This window comes from Ailuropoda melanoleuca, chromosome X (assembly GCF_002007445.2).
Source record: "Ailuropoda melanoleuca isolate Jingjing chromosome X, ASM200744v2, whole genome shotgun sequence".
NCBI lineage: Eukaryota > Metazoa > Chordata > Mammalia > Carnivora > Ursidae > Ailuropoda > Ailuropoda melanoleuca.
The window spans coordinates 77,298,377-77,326,364 of record NC_048238.1 but is presented as its reverse complement, the minus strand read 5'-3'; the positions used below and the strand labels follow the sequence as shown (position 1 = coordinate 77,326,364).

The window sequence follows — 27,988 nt, the reverse complement described above, 5'->3', positions numbered from 1 at the left end:
CGCCTCCCCGCCCCCACCCCCCTCCACCGCTACACTCACACCCTGGTTGCAGCCGACATTGCCCCACAGCGGAACTCGATTTTACAATCTAGGGTTGGAAAATGCCCAAGATGAGAGAAATGATTGGGCTGGGAATGCGGCCGGAGGATGCAAAAAGGCAGAACCCAAGACTTGGGTGAATGCTGAGATGGAATTAGAATCTATAGCATCTTGGAGTGAGCAGCCAGCGACTTCCTCCACAAACCCTGGGCTCCTGGATCAAAGGCTCCTTACCACTGTCCCCACAAACTTTTGAAGGAGGTCAAAACTTTTGAAGAAGTGAAATGTACCACTTTACCCAGAATATGAAACCAAAAAAAAAAAAAATAGTACAGACAGAAAACTTTCACAAAGTATACACATGGCGGACCTCTAACTCACTGAGGGCTGAGCTCATGTTTCTTATGGCTCACCATTATGTCCCCAGGACCTAACATCATATCCGGCACATAGTAGGAGCTCAGTAAATGTTTGTTGAATAAAAAATGAATCTCGGTAATAATGATTATAATAATAATAATAATGACAGCATTAAGTATCCATCGAGTCTCAACCGTACGCCAGGCAGTGTTGTAAGAACTTCACATGCGTTAACTAGCTGATGGAATCCTCACAACAACCCTCGAAAGTAGGCCTACCATTATTCCCATTTTCTGGAGCAGGAAAGCAAGGCTCAGGGGAACTGGGCCTTGCCCAAGGGTATACAACTAGTAAGCACAGAGCTTGAAGGAATGGCAGCTTACTTGGGGAAAGCAGAAACACGCTGGCTATCTCTTGACCTTTTGTGGTCCCTTAGCGTTCATAACGGTCAACCAAGTGAACTATGAGCAAGACCCTAGGTAACTATTCTTTACTATTTCCCCTGCCTGGGATGCTATCCTCAATTTCCTCTTATCATCCTACCACATGTGCGCACATTGCTCCCTTCTTCCTATTCAAAACCTACTCGTTCTTTAAGATCCAGCTCAAATTTCACCTCTTTTACTAAGCTTGTGCTGAGGTCTCTTGCTAGAAGAGCTCTCTCCCCCCTTGGAACTCATGTAGCACCCATGGGCCATAGCAGTCATTTGGTACTCGAAAACTACATAGCGTGCTGGTTAAGAGCCAGACTTTAGAATCAGACAGAGCAGGATTTAAATTCCAGGTCGGCCAGTTTACTAGGTGTGCGACTGTGGGCGAGTTACTTAACCTCTCCATCCAGGAGCATGATCTTTGAACTGGAAAGAGAATTACAGCCCGAGATAGATGAGGAGATAATAAGGGAGTACTTAGCTGCCTTCAATGAGTTCAAGTTTCCAGGCCCAGACAAATTACATCCGAGGCTACTGAGAGAATGTGCAGATGTGATCATAGAGCCAGTCTTACTAACCTTTGAGAAATTATGGCAAGGGGAAGAGGTGAGAGATGCAAAGAGGCAGGCAACTGTTCCGATTTTCAGCGAAGGGGGGAGCAGTATAGATCCTGGAGACTGCAGACCAGTGAGCACGGCATTGGTCCTTGGCAAAAGTACAGAATGCACTGTTAAGCAGATGATTTTTAAAGCTTTAGAAAGGGAGCGGAAATCACTAGGGGTAAGCATGAGCTCACTAAAAGCAAGTCATGCCTCACTAAACCCATTTCCTTTTTTGAATGGGTATCGAAAAGGGTAGACGAAGGGCATACTGTAGCGTAATGTATTTGAATTTCAGCGAGACATTTGAGAAAGTCTTATGATAGCCTCGTGGAGAAGGTGGGAGGACAGGAGCTGGGTGGGAGCAGAAGCTATGTGGACTGCTTCAGGTTTGGACAAACTTATTAAAAGTGCTCATTCAATAATTGTATTAGTCTGGTTGATCAAACATGCAGATCAAAGAATCTTGGGGATATAGAGTGTGCACTGTCAGTGGGGTTGATAGCGCCCCCAAGAGGGCGAAAACTCCTTCTTGGGGAGTGAAAAATTTTTTTTTTTTATATATATAGAGCACAGTTATGCATAGAGCACAGAAGCATATGTACAGCGAATCTGGGCTGTGAAAATCCCATGGGAAAATATTAGGAAAAGAATGTTTTAAAGGTTCTTTGGAGGTGTGATCATAAAAAAAAGGTTGGGAAACAATGATATAGAGAATATGTTTTACATGAAAGACTCAAGTTCCAAAACAATTCCAAAAAAAAAAAAAAAAAGTAAACAAGTCGATGGTTCTCGGGAGTGCACGCAAAGCCCAGCACCTCGGTTAAAATAAAAGTCGGTTGTGTAAGCACAGAACCACGCAAATCATAGTAGTTCCTACAAGAAAGAGAAGACGGATTTAACTGGGTTACAGGATCCGCTCAGAAGACGACCAGAATGGCAAAGATCTGGAAGCTGTGTCCCATTAAGCATGGTTTAAGCGAACAGAGGATATTTAGCCCGGAGGACAGAAGGCTTAGGGTGACATGACCAATCCTACGGGAGCCTTATCATGTGAGAGAGGAATTCGAAACAGTTTGTGTGAAGCTGATTTTTGCTCAACCTAAGGAATACATTTTTAACGATTAGGGGTGCTCAAACGCAGACGAAGCTGCTATACAGAGCTTCTCAGGTGCTACGATTCCCTACTCGTTTGGAAATTATGGAGGTGGAAAAGACGGCTGAAGAAGATGACCCCAGACAAAATACCCCTCCCGCTGCCCCACTTGGTTTCAAAGCCCAAATCCCCCAACATGGGGGATACTTGCTTGAGAAAGCTGTCACTCGAGAACCAAATTGGGTGCCACAAGTTAAAGCCCTGATTCTCCTGGGCTTTGGTGTTTTATATTGCCCCTACCCCTAGCTCAGTTTCCATCTTGGCATAGAGGAGGACAAGGCACAGAGGGTGTTATGGGGAAATGCTAAGAGGGAGGTGTCAGAGACCAGAGTCACAGAATTGCTCAGAACTGTTTCATGAAAATATCATGGTGTGGGGCCAGCAAGTAAAGAGAGCACACTTTCTTTCCTTCTCGGAGTCCTTGCTCACTTGTTTTCTCTCTCTCTCTCCCTTCCTCGGTCCTTCCCACTTCCCCTCTCCCTCTTCCCCCGTCTCCCTCCCTTCATCTAGCCAGAAGGAGAGCTGGCGCAGGCATGGGGGCAGAGAGTGATCATTTCAGGTCAAAAGGTTGACACCACATTGGTTAGGCGAGCTGGGGAGGGAATGAGATCATGAGTCTTCACAGGTTGTGAAAATTGAAACAAACAAAACAACCTGGGAATGACGTCCCTGGTGCTGTGTCCCAGTGAATGTCTCAGGGAACAGGGCCTTGACTGGGATGCAGTACCCCTTTTACGGGTACTCCCCGGAAGTCTCCCCTGAAGCCTCTTGGTTTGGCCTTTCCGAGCAGACACTTGCTCTGCTTTTCGCCTCACACGGCCAGGCAGAACCGCCAGGGCCCCCTTGCTTGAAATTACGCTTCCTACAACGGACTGCCTTGGACTCAAACTCCACTCCCTTCCCTCTTCATGCTCCCTTCTGTCTGCCCTCGGCCAAAAGTAACCTGTGGCTTCACAAAGCAATCTTTTCTTCCCTGTGCCCCATCAGCTCTACTTTCTCTCCCCGCTTGCAGGAGCCCTCACCACACTCAGAGATCTGGGTACAAGGGCCATGTCTGCAGCCCGGCCCCTAAGAACTTTGTGGACACTTCAAGATTTTTCTCTCTATGTCCTCTCTCAAGTCCTGTCCACATCTGCACTCTTAACCCCGGGACAGAAAAGTCAGAAATCTTTCAGACCCCTCCCTGGGAGTCCTGTTTCTCCTTGGAACAGAGAGAGCTTTCAAACGTGGCTTCCTGAGTTTTCCAATTTGCTGGTGGGTGGATCTGGAGTGGGCATCCCGTCTGCACATCTGGCCGGGGGAGCTTTCCAGATTTTCCTCATGACTCAGGATCAGTTTCTGACTGCGAGGCGGGGCAAAGGCTCCTGAAGTTTCTGCGAGGCACCTCCCCCTGTGAGCAGAGCTTGGTACAGCCCAAATAGTTTTCAGGTTAAGAAAGCCAGAATCTTTGTTCAGCTGCACTGACTGAACAGACTTTGTAGGGGTTACCTGGCCAAGAGCGGTGGCGGTGGCGGCGGCGGCGGCAGCAAGGCTCCTGGGATAGCTCAGGTGAGCTGAGAGGGTATGTGCACACTTTTATTCGCTGGATAACTCGGAGGCTAGAGGAGGTGAAGCAACTTGAACTTTATAGTTAATCAAAGTCTGCAGCTATAATTTTGAGGATTTGTCGGAATCCGATAGGCATGAGGAATAGTTGGGAAACTTCAAAACAAATGGGACACTTTTTGATTGGGGGATTGTGGTTGTCTGTTAAGGAGATTTTTCTGGTGATATCTGGTCTGTTGTGTGTAGGGTTGTTTTTCTTTTCTTTTCTTTTCTTTTCTTTTCTTTTCTTTTCTTTTCTTTTCTTTTCTTTTCTTTTCTTTTTTTTCCTGTCTTGTCTTGTCTTGTCTTCTGTGACCCAAAGTACCTGATAAGGAAGAACGAACGTGGGAGGGAGGTGTGGCAGGAGAAACCCTCCCAAGGCTGACAGGGCTTCCTTCTGGCATCTGCTGACCCACAGCTGTGGGCAAATTATTGAAATGCAGGCATCATCGTGGATCTACAGTGTGTACAAAAGGTCTTTAAAAGCCCTTGGAAGTGGGGTGCATGGGCTGCGTGCTCTTGCACAAGAGAGAGTGGCCCCGGAGGCTGTTCCGTCCGTGCGGCCGGGGGTCCTCCTGCCCTGGTGACAGGTAGATCTTATTCTTTGATTTTCGCTCTAGCTTGAACTTTGATTTGCAGCCAGGGCTCTATCCCCTTCCTCCCCACTACGCTGCCACAGTCCAGGGGCTTAACTGGGCTACTTGACCAGAGTGGGTGGAGGGGGGAGGGCAGCAAAAGGATCCGAGTATTGCAAATGACAATTGGTTCTGAGGTTTTGGAGCCTGCAGTTTGGGGAAAATCATCCAGGAAAATGAAACAAATGCTAACATCCGGACGATCACATCTGGCTTCAAGATAAAGCATCGTGGTTTGTATTCATGTTTTACTGAAATATGGCTAATGTCTCATTTGTTAATCTCGGTTGTGAAATTAAGGAAATTGTATAGTGTGGAGGAATTTTAAAAAGATTCTGTATTTATCCTTACAGAGTTCCTAGCAGGCCAGGGAAAAGTCTAAACGCTTGTGTTGTCAGGAATAGGTTAAAAACAAAATAAAGTCTTTCCATGTCCTTGGGTGTCTTCAGTTCCTAAATTAAAAGCAGGAAAAAAAAGTCCCTTTCTGACCCCCCAAACTGTGTTTCTTTGATTAGCTTTGATTTGAAATCATCTCACTTTCTGACAGCTTGCAATTCAAACACAAAACTCCTGCGTGCATTCTTGTGAGAAGAAGAAGATGAGAATTCTCAAAAGCGGGAGGTCTGCATTTTCCTAACTGTGTATGTAACCTTGGGCCCACGCTTTCACCGTCCTGTGAAAGCAAGGAGCTAGGCGTCATGATTTCTAAGAGTCCTTCCAGCCTAACATTCTGTAAAAATTGGAAGCGGATTCTCGCAAGGCTGTAAAATGAGAGTTATAGGATGGGCTTATTCATCCAAGAGGGGAAAAAATGGGTAGTGGGGTAAGCCAGCCAAAAAGGAGAGGTGGAAGAGAAAAGGGGTATCGAATGGCAGAGGGGCCATTTTATATTGGTCTTCTAAATGTCCAGGAGTGTCTTAGTTAAGGCAGGTGATCACATCTCCTTTTCCGCTAAGGACAGAGACGAGATTTAATTGGCTAAAAATGAATGTTTTCTAATACGGCTGCTGGACATTGGTCTTCTCTTTACCAGTTAAAAGTATGTTCGCACGCTTAATTTTATTAGATTCGCCCCCCCCCCACAGCATGACACTCTGAGGTGTACGGGACAGCCATTGTATTTCCATTGTGCTGATGGGGAAACTGAGGGACAGAGCTGTTATCTTCACTAAATGGTGGTATTTGGGACTTGATCCTGGATCTGCTGACCACTTGTGCTCTTTTTATGATTCTGAATTGTTTTGTATTCTTTGATAAAGTTCTTCAACAATGGAATGAAAAGGAATTGTGCACTCTTTTTTTCCTTCGAATTTCTTTGAACAGTCTTCTTTCTGGATGGAGTAGATGTGCCCCAGATAAGACTGGATCCGAGGACTTTTATGGTTTCGTTCCAACGCCAGGATATCTGGCCAACAATTGGAATCCGGTCAGCCGTATGTTCCCTGGTAGATGCGTGTGCATAGATGTGGGCTATGACTCTGCCCTTGTAGACATGGGAAGCACTGTTCTCTGGGGAACATGCCTGTCATCCTTGCGCAGGGGCCACGCTAATCTCCGTATCGTCCCCATCTTGGGTGTATACGCTGCTGAAGCCAGCACTCTGTGGAGCGCGGATGCCCTGTTCTTATGCCCCTCCCCCTCTGCACACCACTGCCAGGTGTGAGGCTGAGGCGGTGTCTACTTCATGCCTGGGCAGAGTTAGGTCTTCTGCATTCAGTTTGCTCTGAAAACACCTACTTGCTTCTACCTCCTATTTTGGGGGAAACTGTGGGCTGTACGGGAAGGGGACACCCAGCCAAGGACACCACCTTGGGAGTCGTGCGCTCTCCCTCTCTCCCCCTTAAACGCCCGCCCTTCCTCTCCCACTCACCCGGGGCTAAAGCAGTTTGTAACCCACAGACTGGATTTCCTCTATCAGAGAACAATTCTCTTTAAGAAACTGAGGCAAATTTCCTGCTTTAGAGCAAAATCAGGTTTCTATGTTAAGGCTGACCCACAGGTGACAAACAAGTGATTTTATTCTTAAGAGTTTGCCCAGCTCCCCCTGTGATTTCCAGTCCAGCGAGCAGCAAAAAATCCATCCCCCAACTGCACCCCTTGTATTATTCTACGTGGCAGGCTCCCTCAACTTCCCCTGGTAATTTCCAGCTTTCCAACCTCTGGACCCACCCCTCCCACTTGCCTGCGTTCACACAGCCTTCTTCGTGCTCTATCTCTAGGCAGTGGGTCCTCGTTGAAATTGTACTGCTTGAGACCGTCATCTCAGTGCAAAACCCTGCACTCTGCTTCACCCAACCACCCATGATACGTGCGACCCTCAGGACACGGGCTCCCTCATCTTAGATGTGCCCATTCCCTTTGTTAGCCAGAGGCTCTCTTTGAGACCTGAAGCCTTAGCTTTGATTCTGTTTACTGACTTCTCAATATGCGGTCTTTAACCTAAAGGCCCTCTTGTCTTCAGAGTTGGGTGCAGTAAGACAGCCAAGAAGGAGCATTCCGTTCCCCGCTCTCCTGGGCTCTGGCAAATTGTTTGTGACAAACCCGACTTACAAATTTCTGGGTTTCCAGAAGTTTTTTTTTTTTTTTCCTTTTCAGACTTACCTAATGAACCCTCCGAGGTGAAGGGTTCTGATTCTCCCATGATCATCAGACCGTGGACATAAAGAACCTTTTCAATATCCACCGTGGCAATAAATTCTAGGCAGAATGCCTCCAAGTCAGGTATCATGTTTGCTTTGGAGGGTTTTCCTCCTTTGAGCTTAAAAAACAAAAACAAAAAACAAAAAAACCCCAGTGTGGTGTGAGGGAGCATTGCACACTGAATCTGACATTACATAGACCCGGGTCGGAGTCAGTTTTGCGTTTCGAGCTGCCCCTTCTGCAAGTTGCCATTTCTGCAGATACAAAAAAAAAAAGGGCACAGATAACGCCTCCTAAACATGGCTGCCACATAGAGAACATGGACTGAAATGCACATTTCAAACGATATATACAAACATTAATTGTCTGCTTAAGACATTCGGCCGTTCAACGAGTATTTCCTGGACAGCGGTTGTGTGCCCAGCTCCGTGCCAGGCAATAAGAGCACTGACAAAGTGCATCTTGCCTTTACCGAGCCCTTTCCACTTATTCAAAGTACGTTTACACTGACCATCTCATTAGATACAGCCACAGCGTAAGGAGGGCAGGATAGATAACCCCACTCCCCTGATGAGAAAATCGAGGCACAAAGAAACCAAGCCAGAAATGGGGCACAATTCCACTCTGCAAGTCCAACGGGACTTGAGACTACAACTTTATTCAAATGAAAGCCCGTCTGATTTCAGGCTGATAGCCTGCTGTTCCATATTTACTGTGTACCCCCGAAATGCAAGTGCCCTCATCCGGAAGGCTTGCCCTCTACACATCAGTTGGATATTCTGCCTCTGAAAGGGTCTACTGGGATCATACTGGTTTTTCAAATCAAACCTGATTTTCGTTTCAACTGATGAGGCTTCCGTCTGTAGACAGGCCCTCTCTATATAACAGGGACTCGCCATCTGACTGAGTAGCAAGAGAGGCATGGGGGCAGAGGGCCTTCCCAAGAACAGGAAATACCCATTTATCCAAAATGTTCAAGGACTAGGAGGTTCTGGCAAACTAAATACCCTAATTACCCAGACTATCCCCCATTTACAATCCCCAGCCTCTGGCAGTCCACCAAACCAGCCAGGGAAAGCCAGAGGCACAGTAGTGTTTGTTATAAGTCAGAGCACACGTGAAAATCAGGGTCAGTTTGTAAAAAGCTCCAGAAAGGAGACTGGGCGTGCATTCAGATTGGCTCTGATACTGCTTAACGGAAAATTATTACTGATACCACTCATGCCTCCAAATACAATGAGATACACTTTAATACTTAAAATATGTGAACAGAATTAAATCTGATGACTAAAGGCATTTTGGTATTTTGCAGTGTCCCATAACCTTCAATTTGAAAAACAATGGTCAATAAATAAGGCTATATATTGGAAAAAAAAACAAACAAACCCAACTATGGTTCTTTTCAGCTTCTTATTCCTTGGATTCAGAGAAAGGGTAAGTTTGTTTTTATATATTGTAGTTTACAAATAACGTTGAATTCAATTTTTTTATGGTTTTGAAATAGGAAGACTTCTTTACCAGTAAGGCATCTCAATGTAATACTGAAAGGACATGAAATAAGACAGTAGAGAGGTCTGATTATTATTTCACTTTTTATAAAATAGCAGCTCCCTCTTCATTAACTGGATTTTGAGCTGTGTTACCTACACAGACACTCTTTAAATTGCTAATTAGTATTTTTTCAAACTTTGCCCGCTTTTCAGCAGATACTTGATCTTAGATTTTCTTGTTCCGACCCTCATGTAATCATGAAGTATAGACATGAAGTATAGTTATTTGTGACATGTATTTTTTAAATAATTGGCACCATGTAAATTTCACAACCCTCCTCTTACTAACCATTGAGCGTCAAGAATCATTAAAATCATTACAAATCTATCTTTGTGAATCAAGCAAAGGCATTGAGAACCCTATTATCACCCCAAAGCTTAAAATCAAAGTTACTTTTCAAATTATCCCCATAAAAACCAGTTGTTAGGGACATTTGAGTGAGGGGCACTCAGACCATTGCTTAAAGAGCCACTATATTAATTCTTTGTTTAGCCACCGAGATTTTTTTCTTAAAGAAAAGAAAGCAACAATGTATTACCATGGGATAAGAATCTATCGTCCATCAAATTAGTGTAATTGAATTTCAGAGTCTGCCTTTTAAAGTGGGCAAATGATTGCATGTTAGACTTTGAAGAAGAAAGACACATACAATCTTTCTATCTTTCCTGGTCTTTGGAGGCCATCTGCTGAGCTCTGTTGCTTGCATTAGCCTTCCTGGCCAGTAATAAAAAATGCAAAGCTCTTTAAATGATAAAAGGGAAGGACTTGTGTAAAGGGGCTCCTTAGAAGTGAAAGGGGCTGCTTCTCCCCTCAAGCACAAAATATGTGGCCCTTCAGGGCACCAACTTATTCTGAGTATAGTAAAACGACTTTTTTCTTTTATCTTTGAATTTAGGATTGTCCTTTGCTTGAAACTTCTCTCTGCCAATGTGAAATGAAAGACTGCCCTTTGCATGATAATGACTCATATTTATAACAAGCGATCTTAACATTATCTGTTTTTTTCAATAATATTGTTCAGGCCCATATTGTCCCATTTGGCAGATGAAGAAACTGAGGCCCCCAAATGTTTTAGGCACCCTAAGCAAAGCCCCATGCTGAGCTAATTGGTTGCAGAGCCTGGACCCTATTTTCCCTGAGAATCTTCACTTTTCTTTTAAAGCCAAGCTCCACGTGGCTAGCTCCAGGAACAAGTCACTGGGATGACTACTATTTGTCCAATTTCAGGTAATCTATAAGAGACTTCAGAACTTCTTCCAGTGACCACAATTTTTCTCATTCTAGACATAGTTCGGCAGTATGGGTCCTCCTCTGAAGCTCTTCAAAAACCAGAAGTACCAGGACCTGAAGCAGGAATGCATCAAAGACGGCAGACTGTTCTGTGACCCGACCTTTCTGCCTGAGAATGATTCGCTTTTCTACAACCGGCTGCTTCCCGGGAAGGTGGTGTGGAAGCGTCCCCAGGTAACTTTGTCTTTTGTTGGTTGTTTGGTTGGTTGGTTGGTTGGTTGGTTGGTTGGTTTGCCTTTTACCTTCTGTCTCCTTCTCGATCTCTTTCATCATCACTCTGCCCGGTACACTGTTTCTCTCACACAGCCTACTACGTGCAAAGCTTTAGTACGGCACATGTTATGTATCTGTGTTTCTGACTCTAGCTTGAGGAATCTTGAATTTCAGTCATATTTGGTCACATAGCAATTTTAAAAGAAACACAACAAAACTCCCGATGGGATGAGCATCAATGAAATGATCGCTACAAGGACAAGATGAAGTTTGCGTGGGGGGAGGGGAGGGGTGGAGACTTCTTTGCTACTCTTGGGATACCATCACCTGGATCCCCTCACCATTAGCCAAGTGGAATCTACGTAGGAGTGTAGCTCTTTCACTATCTATCGAAGGTTACTGCGGTTCTCTGTGGAACAGCTCTATATTGTGTCTCTAAAGCAAGTCTCAGGACCCCTTCACCAGCCCTGCAATGCAACCACCTCCTTCAGCAACTCAAGGTGGGCTTTCGTCAGCCAGCAAGCTTCATAGCTGCAACTTTTTAGTTGCAATTTCTACAGCTTACACTCCCAAATGGACTTCTCACGAGAGCCCCTGCAGTTGCTGTAGGTTGCCACCAGGTGGTGCCAAATTACATAGGTCCCTCCAAGGCTCTTGGGTTTCCTATGTGACTGGAAGGAAAGGTCTCAGTGTTTACCTGCAAAGTATGATAGCCATTGAGAGTATGAGACTTGGAGAAGTCCTCTCCGTCGGAAGGAAGATGTCATTCCTGACTTTCTGCGCCTCCAGTTGTTGACATCCCCGCAGATCACTGACCTGCAATAAAAATCTGGGACACGTGAACAGAATTCACTAGCCACTAATTTGGTATGCAGAGGGGTAAGTTTTGTTTTGTTTTGTTTTTGCAGAAATGCACGGAGAAAATAAAGATGTGTTGTGTCAGTGCCACTCTTATGAATGGATGGTGATGATGAGGGGCACCACTCTTTCCTGATGCCTGGATCTGAAAGAAAGGACATCGATAGGGCAGAAATAGTTGAAAAGGAGGCGGGACAATGAGGAAGGTTTTCTGTTGGGGGGGGGATATCTTTTTAAAATAGGACAGACTTGAAAGTATTCCTAGGCCAAAGAGTAAACAGTAAAGAAGAAGAGGTTGAAGACACAGGAGAGAGAAGGAATGATTGATGAGAGAGAGGTCCTGGAGGAGATAGGAGGAGACCCAATGGGCGGCAAAGTCGTAAGCCAACATGAAGCCATTTCCCAGATGTGAACCAAGCTGACAATGCTTTCTGTACTGGCTGGGTCTTGAGACACATGCTCCCTCCTCTCTCTTGGCTCAGTCCTTTGTCCTTTGCCTTCTTCTTCCAAATTCCGTGGACTGAATCCTAGATGGATTTGCAGGGAAGGAAAAAACTTAATAACCACGGCAAGAGTCCATTTTGTCTCTGAAGCAAGAAATACCCCTTCCAGGGTGAGGGGCTATCAGAAAGAGAGGGTGAATTGGGGTGGGTAGGAAAAGGAATCAGCATTTATGTCATGCCTACCATGGGCCTAGAGACTGTGTTTGGAGTTTTCTGTACATTTTTTTTCATTTCATCTTCGTTTGCCATGGCTTGGCAAGGTGGGTGCCGTATACATTTCTCTGATGTGGTTCTTTTTTTCTGGTTTGAAAACAAAAGGTAAATATTACTACGTTTGTTTTATTGATGACAAAACTGGGTCTCAGAGAGAAGGTAAGAATTTGTCTGGGGCCTGACGGCTGACACCCTGGGGTTTGAATCCAGGTTTGACTCCAAAGCCCATGTTGGTTTTGACGCTGCCATGCTGCTGTGTCAGGGAGACAGCTATTTGGGTCTCTTCTTTTGCTAAAATTGGTAGTTTCCCACCAGTCAGTTCTCATATTCCTCCTCCCTGGGTCGAGGCTATACACCCATTAAATCATCCATCCTCTCCCTTTTGAAAACACACTGTGAGCTTAGTCTTAAGCCCAAAGAGAGAGTCTTGAGAAACATTTATTGAGCACCTACCCTGTGTAGTCTCTGTGTACTTTACAGACACAGCCCGGGGTGAGGTGCTCCCATTCAGGCTGGAGAGAAGGAATGTTGAGCTATCAAAGAGTTAAATAATAAATGAACACCTGATAGAAGAAATGCTCTCTTCAGGCCCACAGACAGCAAATCCTGTGGGGTTTTGAAGAAGGGGGAGATGAGCATAGATCGGAGTGGTCGGGGAAGGGGCCTCTTGTGGGAACGAGGGAAAAACAAGGTTCTGGACCACCATCTGAGTCTCCTCAAAAAGCTCTGGATTCCTTTCCAGCCAGAGTGGAGGCCAAGCCTGTGGTCAAGAACCACGTCAAAGTTCTCTGGCCTCCCATCAGGAAAGCCGAGAGACGGCCCTGGGCCTCTCGGAATTGGCTCAGGGAGACCAGATGGGTCGTTGGCCTCACTCGCTTCATTGGCAAGGTTGTGATCCCGCTTTGCAGGGAAGCTTGCAGACATCTTGTCCCTTGGCGTTGCCACACAGCCTCGTCCTCAACCAGGGCTGCTTTCTGAAGTCTCTACAATGGCAGATATTCCCTGTTTCTAGCCTTCCCATGTTCGACAGCTTCCGCCTTTGTAAGCCTTCTTGCCTGTAAACCCCACGGCTAGCTGAACCCAACGACTTCAGTTAAGGTCCCAGTAATCCTAGGGCAGGGTTGAGTGTTCCCTTCTTCCCAGCTGCCACTCCCTTGCTGTGTCCTAAGGAGCCAGTTTAGACAGACGGGGATTATGGGAATGTTTTGCAGTGATTGGGGCCAGCTCACCTGCCCATACCCTCCAGAGAAAAACCCTTCTCCTTAACTCCTCCAGTGGTCCACTGGCCCCAGTGGTAGGCCTCGCTGCCTGGGTACACTGGTATATGGCTTGAGACATGTGTTTCTGAACTTTCCTGTCCTCCTGGGGCTTCATCCTATATAGTCTTAGTAAATTCTAAGCTATGTCAATTTATATTGACTTACAGGGTGATCATAAGACTTCAGGTACAGCTTTTAGGGCTGAAATCTGGCTGCCAAACTCCCATGAAAAAATATCTTCTCCAGCCACTTTCCCCTCCTACCCACCTCTGGCTTTTTTCATGACTGACTCATACCCAGCTACAACAGTATCTTAGAGTCAGACACATCTAATCCCTGACTAAAGCGGAGCAAACCCTCTCGGGGATCTGAGCAGCCAGCTGTGGGGGAGAGGGGGGGAGGGGCACCTGCACAAGATCTCCCATCAGCTCTGGTCGAGTTCTCAGCTCGGTCTCTACTTACCATTATCCTCACCCAGATCCTTCCACGAGAAAGACCCTCCCCAGGGGCTGTTTCACTACCCTGGGGGCGGGGAGGAGGGTGATGAGGGTCTGGATGAAAGCCAAAGGTGGTAGGAATGGAAAGGAAAGTTCGATGAGGGGAGACATCAGAAACAGAATACAAGGGCCTTGGTGACAGATTGCCTGGGAGGAAAGAGTAAAGGGGAAGCACTTTTCTCTATGCTATTAGAAGTTTCCAGCTCCCTGCTGAATGGGGTACCTCTGTGCAGTAGTTTTGGCCTAGACTGGTCATAAAGTTCTTATTGTTCCCAGAGATCATGTCCCCCAACCTGACTAGTCCTCATGTTTTCCACCAGTGACACAGGCGAAGAGAATTGGATGAGCCCATCCTGTTTATCTCCATCTGTCCTGTTTATTTTCAATGGTGCCTTTTACCAGCTTTCTCACAGTACAATTTATAGACCGTAAAATTCACCTGTTGGATGAGTAGGGGCAATGAGTTTTAGTAAATTCACAAAGTTGAGAAAACTTCATCACGGTAGACAGTCACATCGTCCCCGTAAGACCCTTTGTGCCCATTTGCCGTGAGTAACACCCCTTCCCATCACAGGCACTCACTAATCTACTTGGGTTTCTATCTAGATTCGCCCAGCTCTAGAAATTTAATTGGAACAGGAAAGTAAAAGTAACTGGTTTCTTTTGCATAGCATAACATTTTCAAGGCTCATTCATGTGACAGCATGTTGGCAGTTTGTCCCTCCGATGGCTGAACAGTATTCCTTTGCAGGGACATGTCAATTCTTCCCAATTAAAGCCAGTTGAGATTTATATCTGGAGGCTTCTAGCCAAAGTCTGAAGGTTCACATAAGAAGATAACGATGTCGTGACTTGGTTGCCTAGGTTGGAAGTGGAAGTGAAGCTTAAGACCTGAATTCTCAGGCTTCATATTGAGTTTTCCTTGGAGGAGTAAAGAAGGAAGTGGCTCTTTTACTGATGACAAACTCCTCCCGCAAAAGGAAAATTCCCCTGCAGGTAAAGTGAACTCCTTGAAGGGCTGGTCCAACATTGGCCCCTGAGCCCAGCTCCACCTACGAAGACCCAGCCTGGAGATGGTTCCATTTTCTAAGGATAAGATAATGGCTACTTGGGCCAACTCGCACAGCCCTCAGGTCCCAAATGGCAGCCCTGAGGCCTTCTGGGACTAGTTAGGGTGCTGGACTTGGTCATAACGTATCTATTGCAGGGCTGGCCTCACTTGCAGGTGGCCAGGCCCCCATCCCGTCAGTTCTGCAGGACTGCATGGAGCACTCTTAGAAAGGCCTCCACTCTTCTGGCTGCTGGTTTTCTTGGCCTCCTTTCATTTTACTGTGGTTCCTGAGGTTGACCTGAGACCTCAGTGTTTATTGTCCGCCCATTTCTTCTGTGTAAAAAAGTTGCAAAAGCCATGTATAATGACACATACAGAGCTCCAAGCCTGGTAATAATATGTCTCCCTCTCCCCCAATCTTCCAGAAGTCTCTGCAAAGGGAGATGAGGTGAGGACAATGAGACGGACTCTCAGTGCTCAGCTAAGAGGACATATTTCCTAGAGAATCTGTTTTGCATGTAGAAGGCTTTGGCTCAGGGATGGGAGTATGTGGGGACCGTTCCTGGCTTTACTCTTGGTGTCCAACTTCCTAGTTGTGTGTGTTTCCCCCTAAGAAATTATTTTGCCTTGACAAACAGCCCAGTTCAAGGATTACAGCAACTGTGCCAACACAGCTGGGAGCCATTAGAGGCCCAGCATCTCCCCTCCCTCTCAAGCCACCCAAATATGTGAACATGTGAGCTGTGACCTCTCCCCAACTCCATTCCTTACCAGTCCAGCAGAGCTCAGGCTGAAATATCCCATCTGCAGTCTTCATCTCGGCTCTGAGCTACAAAAAAATTTCTCCTGCCTTACTTCCTTACTCCCAACACGTAGACACCCCATTGTCCAAAACTAGGGAAAAAGTCAATAAATAACCATTTCATTATTTTCCAATGTGTCACCAAAAAAAGTCCATTTGGCCATTAGATTTGCACTGGCTTATTACCCTTTACCCTTTCTCCCTCCTGAGCTCGTTTTTAGTCTCTGACTTCTTTAAAGAGGTAGAGGATATGGCGTAATAAAGATTTTCTCCCATGTTTCGCATCACGGTGCTGACATAAGCAAGAGATTGATTCCCATTGAGTGGATTAAATTGAGGAGTTTAAAGCCTATTGGTGATATTTAGCCTGAAACTGAAAGCTGAGATATAACTTAAGCAAGTCTTCCAGAACGATGAAGAGCTTTCAGGCGAGTGTTAAGCAGAAAGGCATGAAGATCCTTCCCTAACTATACATGCTTTTGAAGAATCTAAAACTTCAGTCCTAGGTCTCCTACTAACTAGCTGCATGCCTGGAGGGGCAAGTTGCTGCCCTTTCCTGAGCCTGTTTTCGCCTTTGTAAAATAAACAGGTTGAGTAAATAGTCCCTAAGATTTTTTTCAGCTTTGATGATCTATGGCCTGTTAATTTATCATGTTTTAAAACCCATTGTTAAATGGCCATCCATCATGCATGAAGAGTGGTGAAGGAAAACTGGGACATGGGCCAGTTTACAAGAGGGAATAGAAAATAAGGGATTTTTCCAGCCCAAATTTATATTCTCTCATGATTACATACAGCTACACACACACACACACACACACACACACACACAGAATGACCACATTCAGCTTGGATCTATGGGAGAATAATTGCCCAGTTTTTCAATTTGAGTTCTGTTTATAGGTATTTGCTCATTTATGTGACCCTTTATGTCTTGAATAAAAGTTGGCACGCCAAAAATGTTGGCTGAGCCTGGATCCCTGCTGTGAAGTGAGAGCCTCATGGCAATCCAAGACATTGTAATGTAACCCCAACCACCAACAACTTACATAAAACCAGCAAATAAGTTGCCTTAATAATCTAAAAGCACACTTTTCCATACATCAATGTTCACTTTATTGGTTTTCCTTGCTAGGCAACTATCATTTGCATCATCTAAGCCCAAGAAATCATTGCATAATCTTATGTCTTGCTCCAAATAAAATTGTAACACCTGGCCCACAAGAAAAAGCTGTGGTTAGTTTCATCTTAGGGCAAAGAAAGAATTAGGAGAGAAGGAATATCCGGGCCTAATTCACCCAACACACTTGCTCTAAGCTCAATAAGTGAAAAAACAGGCAAGTCCCAACCCATAAAAAAATATTAAGATAGAAGTCTTCTTCTAAGACAAAAAAAGTAATGTTGAGACACTAGGTATGCATCTAAAAAAAAAAACCAAAACACCCAGAAAATCCCAAACTGAAAACCCACCCAACCCTCTCCTTTTGGCAGAGGGATGCCCAATTAATCTTTAGTTTGGATTTGTCCCTGCCTAGAATGTTTATTTCTTTCCAGAGTGATTTTGGCTTTTAAAAAATATATGGAATGTTTCATTCTGTAGACCAGACCCTTCATCAAGGAGAATTATGTCCATTAAAAAAAAAGAGGTTTGAGAACCAGAAAAATATAGCTGTCTCTATTTAATAAATTTAAAAAGGATATATGTCTAGATTTTCTTTCCATTTGAGACTAGGATTTATTTCTGCTGGGTAAGCAGAATGTCAAGGTACCGGCCAACGGCCTCCTGCACGAAGCTTTCTCCAGCTACTCAAGACTTCATTGGTATTTCCTGCCTTTGAACTCTGCAACTGCTTATTCTCTGAGTCACACAGTCATGTCTTCCATTATGTGATGTTATGTATGTGGCGATGCCTTTGTCTATGCCTGTCTCTCTACCCCTTATGCCTCCATACCTCTCCCTTGTCCAACGGCCCCATACTAGTCATCCCTAAGGCTTCAACTCAAGTTGTCACCACGGCTATTCAATCTATTCTGTCTACCACCAGTGAGACTTCGGGGATCCTTCCTCTAGACACCGATTATACATTGAAAATAACTTCAGTGTGCCCTCAGACATTGTGCCGTCAATGTATTATTTGGGTCTCATTTTCCTACTCGCTGTGGGAATGGCACAACTGTTGACATGTTGGGGGGAAAAAGGCACATATGCCCCAAACAAATACTAACCCCCCCCCCCGTCCAGCTTCCCTCAGAACAACCTCTGTGGGAAAAGAGCGTGTTGAAGTGCCCCCGTGAATGGTCAATTACCACCTGCTATTAGTGCTGCTGCCATCTATATTCACCCAAAGATGTGGAAAAATCTAGTTGCCATGGAGACTGCTGTTGCCTTTGCTTTATGTTGGGGAAAGGGCTTTCTGTATAGGGTCTCCTAACTCATTTTCCCAGGGAGGGAGAAGCATTCACCACCACTGGGCCTTGTCTTTTGAAATGCAATTACCCTTCCAGGCCCAGGTGCTTCAGAAAATCTCATCGTGACCAGTAGGACCGGAATGCAACATGCTAATCTCTAGTCCTCTCCAAAAGCTCGCTGCTGCTGGGAAAACTCTGCCCAACTGCAATGCTAGTTCTGAGCGCCCCCACCAGCCCATCTCAACCCGTCTCATCGCATCCCCTCCTCCCATTTCTCCTGCCACTTCCCCTCATAACCCTATCTCCAAGGCCGGATGATCGACTGCTTTGTATTTTTCCCCACAACCCCACCCCTCCCTGGACCTTCCCTTTATCCCACTTATGGAAGTCCTAGGCACTCTCTGTCCTGCCGACCTCAGCTCACGCTGACTCTTAGGAAATGCTTCCCACACCCTTAGAACCAATTATTATATCCGCAGGACATCTGTGATGATCCCCGTCTGATCGTGGGCAACATCAGCAACCACCAGCTGATCCAAGGGAGACTGGGGCACAAGCCGATGGTGTCTGCGTTTTCCTGTTTGGCCGTTCAGGAGTCTCACTGGACAAAGGTATCCCCCTCTTTTGTGAGACCTCAGTCAGTTTTCACCTTCTTGTCTTCCTTAGTAATTTGGGGGGAAATCGGGTCATAAGCTTTTTAGATTGTTCAATTCCTGAATTATGAGAATCTTTTGCAAATTGTGAGGATTTTTACCAATACAGAAAGTTGAAAGAATTTTACAGGGAACACCTATATATTCACCTAGATTCGAACCATTGACATTTTATTCTGTTGGCTTGGCCACAAGTTCGTTAGTTGATCTTTTGTCACTTGCAGCCCTTTGACGACATAGCTCTGCAAACTTGTGTTGTCTGCTCTGGTTGGAGTATAGAGCCAGCAGGAGCCGGGAAATCACAGATATGAATAACAGAAAAGACAAGAAAAATAGAAACAGTTCCTTGAAATGGCTCTAATAAATTCTAGAGTACAAAAATTCCTTCGGCATTTAGGTTGAGTCGAAGGCAGTGAAATGCTGGCCTGATTTGACTTGATTTTTCTTCAGGCAAAAGAATTTTTGAAGACTAATGTGTAATTGCATATAAAAAGGAGAATTTCCTCAACATAATTTTGTTCAAGGTGTGAATCAAATCCATATAGAATCTACATGAAATCTCTAGGATGGACCTTTAAAAACTGAAAGTACAGTGGTCTTGTATTTTCAGTGATTTTGTCTTTTAAAATGCCTTAATTAGGTGGTTAAATGTGCAGCTGTGAATATGTTTGTATAGATGGTTTCTTATGATCGAGTTTGTAGATTATCTGTGGGAAATAATTTAATCCTTAATTGGCTGCCCCTCAGTCACACTGTGTATTCAGGGCTGGCATGGTAATAGTATCCTCAGCAAAATTGACCTAGGGAAGCGAAAGTTGTGGGGAAAAAAATGCCCAACCTTGGGCTTCCCAACCTAAACCCAAACCAGATTTATTTGGTGTGCTTCCTACTGCCATATAGATTTGTCGGAAGTCAACTGCAACTCGATATTTGGATGTGGTCTGGCAAAAAACAGTTGTCTGACTGTTCTTATATTTCCAGACAATTCCCAACCATAAGGAGCAGGAATGGGATCCTCGAAAACTTGATAAATATGCTGGGATATTTCGCTTCCGTTTCTGGCATTTTGGAGAATGGACTGAGGTGGTGATCGATGACTTGCTGCCCACAATCAATGGAGATCTGGTTTTCTCCTTCTCCACCTCCATGAATGAATTTTGGAATGCTCTACTTGAGAAAGCTTATGCAAAGTAAGGAGGGGGGTTGACCAGTCAGTGGTCAGGGTTCATGAGGAAAAGAAGGCCACATTTGTTTAACTGGGGTGAGATATCAGTCAGATCCAAGGCATTGCTTTGGGCCTGGGCCTGGCCATCAGAAATCCGGCATGACAGAGAAATGAGCTCTTCTGGTTTCCATTAAAAACCCTCCCTGCTCCTAGGTTTCCCTTCCAGCTGCTAACCTACAGATCATATGGCATGATGGCCTCAACTTTTCTCCTTCCCTAATATTCACCTGGAGAAGGAAGCTTATTTATGGACTGTCCTTGCTTAACATAACCTAAGACTATGGACTATGAGAAACAAACTGAGGGCTTCAGAGGGGAGGGGGGTGGGGGAATGGGATAGGCTGGGGATGGGTAGTAAGGAGGGCACGTATTGCATGGTGCTGGGTGTTATACGCAACTAATGAATCATCGAACTTTACATCGGAATCCGGGGATGTACTGTATGGTGACTAATATAATATAATAAAAAAACATTTAAAAAAATAACCTAAGCCTAGAAATCCCTGACTAGAATCTCAAAATATCTCTCATTTCATACCTCGAGACAAGCCAGCTGGTGAAGGCCGGCTGGGCGGGGACTGTTCTAATTCTTGGGAACAAGAGGTCCTTGACCTGGAAAAACCCGTTTACTGATATTACCTTGTATATTTGCCCCCAGGCTGCTTGGTTGTTATGAAGCCCTCGATGGTTTGACCACCACTGATATCATTGTGGACTTCACTGGCACACTGGCTGAGACTGTTGACATGCAGAAGGGAAGATACACGGAGCTGGTTGAGGAGAAGTACAAGCTGTTCAGGGAGCTGTACAAAACATTTACCAAAGGAGGACTGATCTGTTGCTCCATTGAGGTTTGTCCCCCAAAACAACCATTGTTTGCTCACAGTACAAAATTAGTAGGGAATGTCACCCTTCCCCCAGAGATTCAGGAAAAAGCATTATGGCGCTCAGAAAACTAACAATACCATGGAGTCCTGGAGCAGAAGCCACAGAACTTTAACTTAAAAGAAAAAAAGAATTTATTTATTTATTTATTTATTTATTTATTTATTTATTTCAGACAGAGAGAGAGTGAGAGAGTGAGCACGAGTCAGAGGGGAGGAGGGGCAGAAGGAGAAGCAGACTTCTCGCTGAGCAGGGAGCCCGATGTGGGCCACAGGACCACAGGATCATGACCTGAGCCGAAGGCAGACACTTCACTGACTGAGCCACCCTGGTGCCCCAGAGCTTTAACTTTATATCCTTCTGTACCAACCATCCCACTGGACCCGATGCAGTTTCTGAGCTTGAGTAAAGAGCAGTTTCTGAGCTTGAGTAAAGAGCCTCTGCTAAATTATTCCTCCTGCCTCTGCCCCTGGAGGTGGAGGTTATAGCTGTTTGCTCACACAATAAACCAACCCCACCAAATTTTGAAGCTGCTCGTATTAGTGTACTACTGTGGGTAGTTTCGATCTGAATTGTTTACGTGAGTTATTAAATTAAATTCTTTATTTCCTTTCTTTCACTTGCTTTGTGTCGTCAGGTGCCCAGATAAAATTTCTATCTGCTTAGGGAGAATTGGCTTCAACCATACTGGGGTAAACCAATCAGGGAAGAGGAGGAACCAGGCCTTGAGTCTCCCAATTCTTGTGGCCTTATATATCTCTCTTTGCTCTCAGTCTCCCAATCAGGAGGAGCAGGAAGTCGAAACTGACTGGGGTCTCCTGAAGGGCCATACCTACACCATGACTGATATTCGCAAGATCCGTCTTGGAGAGAGACTGCTAGAAGTCTTCAGTACTGAGAAGCTCTATATGGTTCGCCTGAGGAACCCCTTGGGACGTCAGGAATGGAGTGGCCCCTGGAGCGAAATGTGAGTGACATTTCACTTGGATTTCACTTGGATGGCCACGTCTCCAAAGCCCTATAGTTCTCCCAACTCATCCCTCCAGATTGCTAGTGGGCTGTCAGTGCTTAGTGACATCCGTGGGGTCTGTGACCCAGCCAGAGGCAGAATAAAGCAGGCCCAATCCTCACGGCTTCCGGTCCTTTGTCGTCCGGCTTCCTGTAGGAAGTCAATGGTAAACCTAATGGCTTAACCTTTCATTCCTTTGCCTTTAGTTCTGAAGAGTGGCAGCAGCTGACTGTGGCCGACCGCAAGAACCTGGGGCTTGTTATGTCTGATGATGGAGAGTTCTGGTGAGGAGGGGTTTTCTGTGCTAAGGGCATAGGGGCTCCCACGTGGAGCTACCGAGGTGGGTATTCAGCACCACCTTCATTTCTTTCCTGCCTTCCTTCCGTTCAGGATGAGCCTGGAGGACTTTTGCCGCAACTTTCACGAGCTGAGTGTCTGCCGCAACGTGAACAACCCAATTTTTGGCCGCAAGGAGATGGAATCGGTGGTGGGATGCTGGACTGTGGACGATGATCCCCTGATGAACCGCTCAGGGGGCTGCTATAACAATCGTGATACCTTCCTGCAGAATCCCCAGGTTTGAATCTATTTGTTGTTGTTTTTCTTTGCCTCTAACTTCTCAAGGCAATAGGAACTCGGGTCTCACCTTGCAGTATTTCTTCGACATCCGTTTTTCAATTTGCAGCTGTTGTGTAATATTCATCAATCAAGGTGCCTAGGGATTGGCTCAGATGCTGTAAGTCACGGCAGACTGTGTCTGTTGCAGACTCGTATGTTGGGAACAATATTAAATCGCAGCCATCTCCTTTGGCTGCCTCTCCCCTGGTGCTATAGTGCTTGGTGTGGCTCTTCGTGACTGTCCCTCATCGGGCAGAAAGGATCTGCTCCCAGACGCTCTCTCAATTCCTTTTCATTTCTTGACTGCCCAACTGTTCTCTTGGGTGCGCATTTACAATACGCGTTGTCTTTCTCGTGCAGTGATTCCTCTGAATGCCACCATTATGCCTCCCTTTTCTCACCCAGAACTAGGACATTTTGCTCGGGATCTGAAGCACTACCCCATCAGTGACCCCATCCCATCCATCTTCCGTTACAGTGCTCTTCCACACGATCCGTTAGGGGTCAAGGCCAGGCACGCCCCGAAGCAAAAAATCCAAACATCCAAAGCCTGAATCGATAATAATCTTGATGGTTTTACCCCCAAATGTGCTGATGAGATAACCCATGGGAGGCAAGACTTCTGACTGTACTGCCACATTACGTGGGTATGTCTTTTCTTTCCATGGGCCTCACTGGCCAGGCATTTTGAAGGACCCTAAGACAAGTAGGCTGATTTATTTAACTCATACTCCCCCCCCCCTTCTTTCCATATTAATTGTCCTTAACGAAAGGAAAGCTCCTTTCGTTACCACCTCATCCCCATGTACAACCCTGGAAATGTTTCAAATATCAGGCACATCGACCAAGCTGGAGAAATGAGCTTTTGGCTTCAGTCTTAACTGTCTGCACAAGACTGATCGTTAGGGGCCTTGCAAACCTATGGTTCTGGTTTTATTTCCTGATTCTTGCTAAAGGGAGGGAGCGAAAAAAGCAAAGAGAGAGAGACACAGAGAGAGAGAGAGAGAGAGAAAGATGGAGACAGAGGGCGCACTCAGATGCCGTTTAGTTTTCCTTCTCAATGGTACCATGATTCCCTCAGATGATGTTTCAGAGTCTCAAGCACAGATCCACAGCTTCCCCGCAGAGCGGGTAGTGAGGCATCAGTCCTCCACGGAAGTGGATACGGCCCCTGCACAAGCCACTCACCTGGGCTGGCTATCGGAGGCTAGCTGAGGGGGATGCTGTAATATCAGGCTAAGTCAAACAAAAGTGCCTTTCGCCTTTATGGATTCTGGCATTTTTTGGTGAGCAGCTTTGAAAAGCAAGGGACAGTTGAAAATAAACCCAACAGCTTACCAAGAAGCATCGCCTCTTCGGCATCAAAGACCCAGGCATGAAGCCGTCTCTCGATCCACGCCGAATGGCACAGGGAGGAGCAGTATATGCTCTCCACTTAGCAAGCCCCTGAATTATCCCAGGCCTCAGTGTCTGCTCGGTGGCAAAGCCCAGAAAATATTCTGCTCCTCAGTGTCGTTCTCTTCCCTGAAATCTGAGCTGGCTTATCTGAAAAGGAAGTGCTAACTAAGATCCTTGGTGGCCTCTTTCCCCTAGTACATCTTCACCGTGCCCGAGGATGGGCACAAGGTCATCATGTCACTGCAGCAGAAGGACCTGCGTACTTACCGCCGCATGGGAAGACCTGACAATTACATCATCGGCTTTGAGCTCTTCAAGGTAAGAAGGGGCGTGTGGAGTAGAGAGAATAACGGCAGACAGAGTCCCGGTTAGGACGGCCTGGGTGAGGGGAATGAAATAGGTCCGAGGATGAAGAAAGCACAGGACCCAGGATCTCCTAAGGCGAACGCTGGGATTCGAGCGCAGTGGAGCAGCTCATGGTGTCTCGTTTCCAGGTGGAGATGAACCGGAAGTTCCGCCTCCACCATCTCTACATCCAAGAGCGGGCTGGGACCTCCACCTACATCGACACCCGCACCGTGTTTCTGAGCAAGTACCTGAAGAAAGGCAACTACGTGCTTGTCCCGACCATGTTCCAACACGGCCGCACCAGCGAGTTTCTCCTGAGAATCTTCTCGGAAGTGCCCGTCCAGCTCAGGTTCAGCTCCCGCGGCCAGCCCTGCAAACTCCCAGCCTCTGCTTTGCCTCCTATGCAGACGCGCAAAAGGACAACCTGTCCGCGTCAGACCTCACTGATGTGATGGTGGTAGAAATAGTTCTCAAAATGGTTATTTTCATACTCATGACAAACTTCCCAGTGGAGGTCTGTGCTTCAGAGCTCCGGGCTGCCACTTCGGGGGAATAGGCCTATAGCCGAAGCTTTCCCACATAGATCTTCTCTTCTGTTCTCTGGCTGACTCTATTCCTCTCTTAGCCAGCTGGCACTCCTCGCAGCTCCTCTCTTATGTTCTGAGTGCTGGGTCACCAGAGCTACCTTTTCACCCCGGCCCTGCCTACTCTGATCTTTATCTGCTGGTTCTTAATGCCAGGGGAAAGGAAAACAGACTCATAAAACAGAGCCATGTCTGAGGAGGAGCGAGCTGGCTCACTCAGCATTTCATGCCTATCTCCTCATCAGAGGGCGCTCGTCATCAGTGGCGTGTCTTCTTTTTGATGTTTCAGGGAACTGACTCTGGACATGCCCAAGATGTCCTGCTGGAACCTGGCTCGTGGCTACCCAAAGGTGGTGACCCAGATCACCGTCCACAGCGCAGAGGGCCTGGAGAAGAAGTATGCCAATGAAAGTAAGAGCCACAGAGGTGTCTGGGAAAGCAAACTTCAGTTCCATTTAGTGCATGTAGGGTTAGAAAAGGTGGTCATGAACGATGCTCTCCAGGGGTATTTTCAGTCTCGGGAAGTCAGGATGGCTGTCAACGTGGACAGAGAATGGGATGTGAACTTCCTTGGGCAAGGCCTACGTACTATTTGTTTTTATAAAGAATGGAAAAGAAAAGGGAATCGGGAGCCAGGGTTCGAGGTCATTCTGGTACCCAGGTGTTAGGCTAAAATGGCCCAGTGAAAGAGTTTCTCGACTCCCTAGAGAGAGAACTGTATTCACTCTGTTAAAAAAGCGACTGTCACTTTGTTCCAGCCGTCAATCCGTATTTGGTCATCAAGTGTGGAAAGGAGGAAGTCCGTTCTCCTGTCCAGAAGAATACTGTTCATGCCATTTTTGACACCCAGGCGATTTTCTACAGAAGGACCACTGACATTCCTATTATAGTGCAGGTAAGGGTGTGAACAGGGACACCCCCCCTCCCCCAGGATGGCTCACATTCCATTAGAGATGCTAGATTTCCCCAAGTGCCTCAGCTATCCAGGATACAGAGCAAGGGTCATCCTGGTCTTTGGCTGTGTATTTTTACTCCAGGACACCTGCCATCAAGCACAGACCCTGACTTCCTCATTCATTTCCATTGTAAATATCCTCTCCTCTGTCCCTTTCATTGTGGGTGGAAGCCTACAGGCCTCCAGGTACACATGTTGTGACGTGTACCGTAAAATCCCATGACGGGAAGCATATGCCAGGTCAGACGACCCTTATCCTGTTAGGTCAGGATGGACCACTATCGTTTGGCTATTTTTCTGCCCAGCTGCCTTTACAAAGCCATCGCATAGCTCGAGGCTGACCTTGAGCCCTGCTGGCTGGCTTTTCACAAACTCTCCTCTTTTAGGTAGCTTCGTTAGCCAGAGCCCATTCTCAGGAAAGAGAGTCTCCCAGTTTTTAAAACAGACCTTTCCAAGTTCAGCACTAGGTTCTAGGCGCCACTGGGCCAAGTCCAGTCTCACGGAGGGTGGTTCACATTCCCTGTCTTGACTTGTCTCTCCAGGTGTGGAACAGCCGAAAATTCTGTGACCAGTTCCTGGGGCAGGTTACTCTGGATGCTGACCCCAGCGACTGCCGTGATCTGAAATCTCTGTACCTGCGTAAGAAGGGTGGCCCGACTGCCAAAGTCAAGCAGGGCCACATCAGCTTCAAGGTTATTTCCAGCGATGATCTCACTGAGCTCTAAATCTTCAGCTCTAGGGAATCCTGACAGAGCTTTCCACCCTTCTCTTTTCTGTCAGGTGCCAGGTCTTACCTAATCCATACTCCTTTGAAAGAAAGAAACTCACAGTAACTAACTTCTCCTTTCTTCTGATAAACCCCCCATACCTCCCGATCCAGGTAGCGTCAGCGGCTACATAACCTATATACCTCCAGCAGCTGGACAGGGGGAGGTGACAGTCCTATGTGGAGATCATACAGATGCTTGCCAACAAAACGATCTCCGGGGCTTCCGGGGGTGAGATTCGAGTAGGACACCAAGGGCCTGGATACCCTACAGATGTCTTTGCTGCTTTCAGGCGCCCAGCGATATCTTTCCCGTAGGGCGTGTTGAGGAAGGAGGAGGGGTGATCGAGGCCAAGCTGGTCTAGCCTGACATCCCAGCTCCCGACTGAACATTTGAGACTTGCCTGCAGCATTGTAGCCAGTGGCCTGAGCCTGCTTCCGAGTCCCCAGCCCTTCTCACCACCAGCACCAACGCCACCTCCGCCGCCACCACCACCGAACACCACCAACTATCACCACCCCCGGAGAGTGTAGTCCCGCCCTCGCCCGAGTCACCCCCCACAGTAAGTTTTACCTTCATGCTGAGGATGCTTCCTAGGTGCTTAATGACGAGCCGGAGCTCAGTGAGGCCTGGACAGTGGGAAGGGCCCGAGCTCCAGCTCGATGGAAGCCAGCTGTGTGCCACAAAGAGGGAAACGTGGAAGAAGCTGCAGTGGGAGACAAAGCCTCGGTCCCCCACCCATCCACACACACCTACACTCACACACGCGCACATGGGCGCGCACGAACTACCGGTCAGGCAGTCAGCGGGCGAGAGGAAGGACGAGGAAGTACCACGCACCCCCCGAAAGGATGAGAAAACCCACCCAGGCATATAGTACAGCCAATTTGGGGCCCCTGACTGCAATGTGAAATCTCCTGCTGCTGCTAGGTTTACAAACAAGCCCATTGTCCTGTGCCTCCTAATATCATTGGTACTGAAGACCCCGCCTGGGGGCTTGAGATTTTGGGTCCCAACCCTTGGTTGGGAAGCTTCACTCCCTGGGGTGGCGTTTGTTTGTCCTCTTGTTTTTTCAGTATTTCTACAGAATTTTCTCTAGAGTCAGTCATTCTGAAATGTTCTTCCCTCTGTATCTCATCTATCGACATTCTACTCCTCCTTCAAGGTCCAGCATAAATGCCACCTCCTCCATGAAGCCTTCCCTAACCCCTCCCAACCCCCACCTCTGACAATATTTCAATGCTTCTGCAATGATGAAGAAAAAACATAGTTGTAGTACTTAGTCTAGTCCAGCACGCATTCATTTAAAAATATATTTTGTAGGTTGTTTTTTTTAGCTCACTCATTTCTTACCATGTTTTTCAGTCTGTGTAACTTCTGCAGTGCCTTCACCACACTGCCTTACATAATCCAAACCACAATAAAGTTCACATTCAATAAACCGACCAGTCTTGCC

At 46.5% G+C, this 27,988-nt stretch overlaps 1 protein-coding gene across 3 annotated transcripts; it reads left to right on the top strand.

Annotated features, from left to right (window-relative positions):
* The first annotated feature begins 4,006 nt into the window (after positions 1-4,006).
* On the top strand, positions 4,007-27,971 carry CAPN6 (calpain 6). Of its 3 annotated transcripts, XM_034649715.1 has the most exons (15): positions 4,032-4,133; positions 7,400-7,525; positions 8,757-8,878; positions 10,280-10,459; positions 18,570-18,701; positions 19,725-19,933; positions 20,627-20,819; positions 21,627-21,820; positions 22,069-22,146; positions 22,253-22,439; positions 24,074-24,196; positions 24,373-24,575; positions 25,100-25,221; positions 25,569-25,705; positions 26,308-27,971. In XM_034649715.1, the coding sequence occupies exons 4-15, from the start codon at positions 10,295-10,297 to the stop codon at positions 26,488-26,490; spliced, it is 1,926 nt and encodes a 641-aa protein (XP_034505606.1). In that variant the 5' UTR covers positions 4,032-4,133; positions 7,400-7,525; positions 8,757-8,878; positions 10,280-10,294; the 3' UTR covers positions 26,491-27,971. The 3 variants fall into 3 exon arrangements, with proteins under 3 accessions (XP_002920379.1, XP_034505606.1, XP_034505605.1); XM_034649714.1 differs by lacking the exon at positions 7,400-7,525; XM_002920333.4 differs by lacking the exons at positions 7,400-7,525; positions 8,757-8,878 and having other exon boundaries at positions 4,007-4,133.
* Positions 27,972-27,988: the final 17 nt, after the last annotated feature.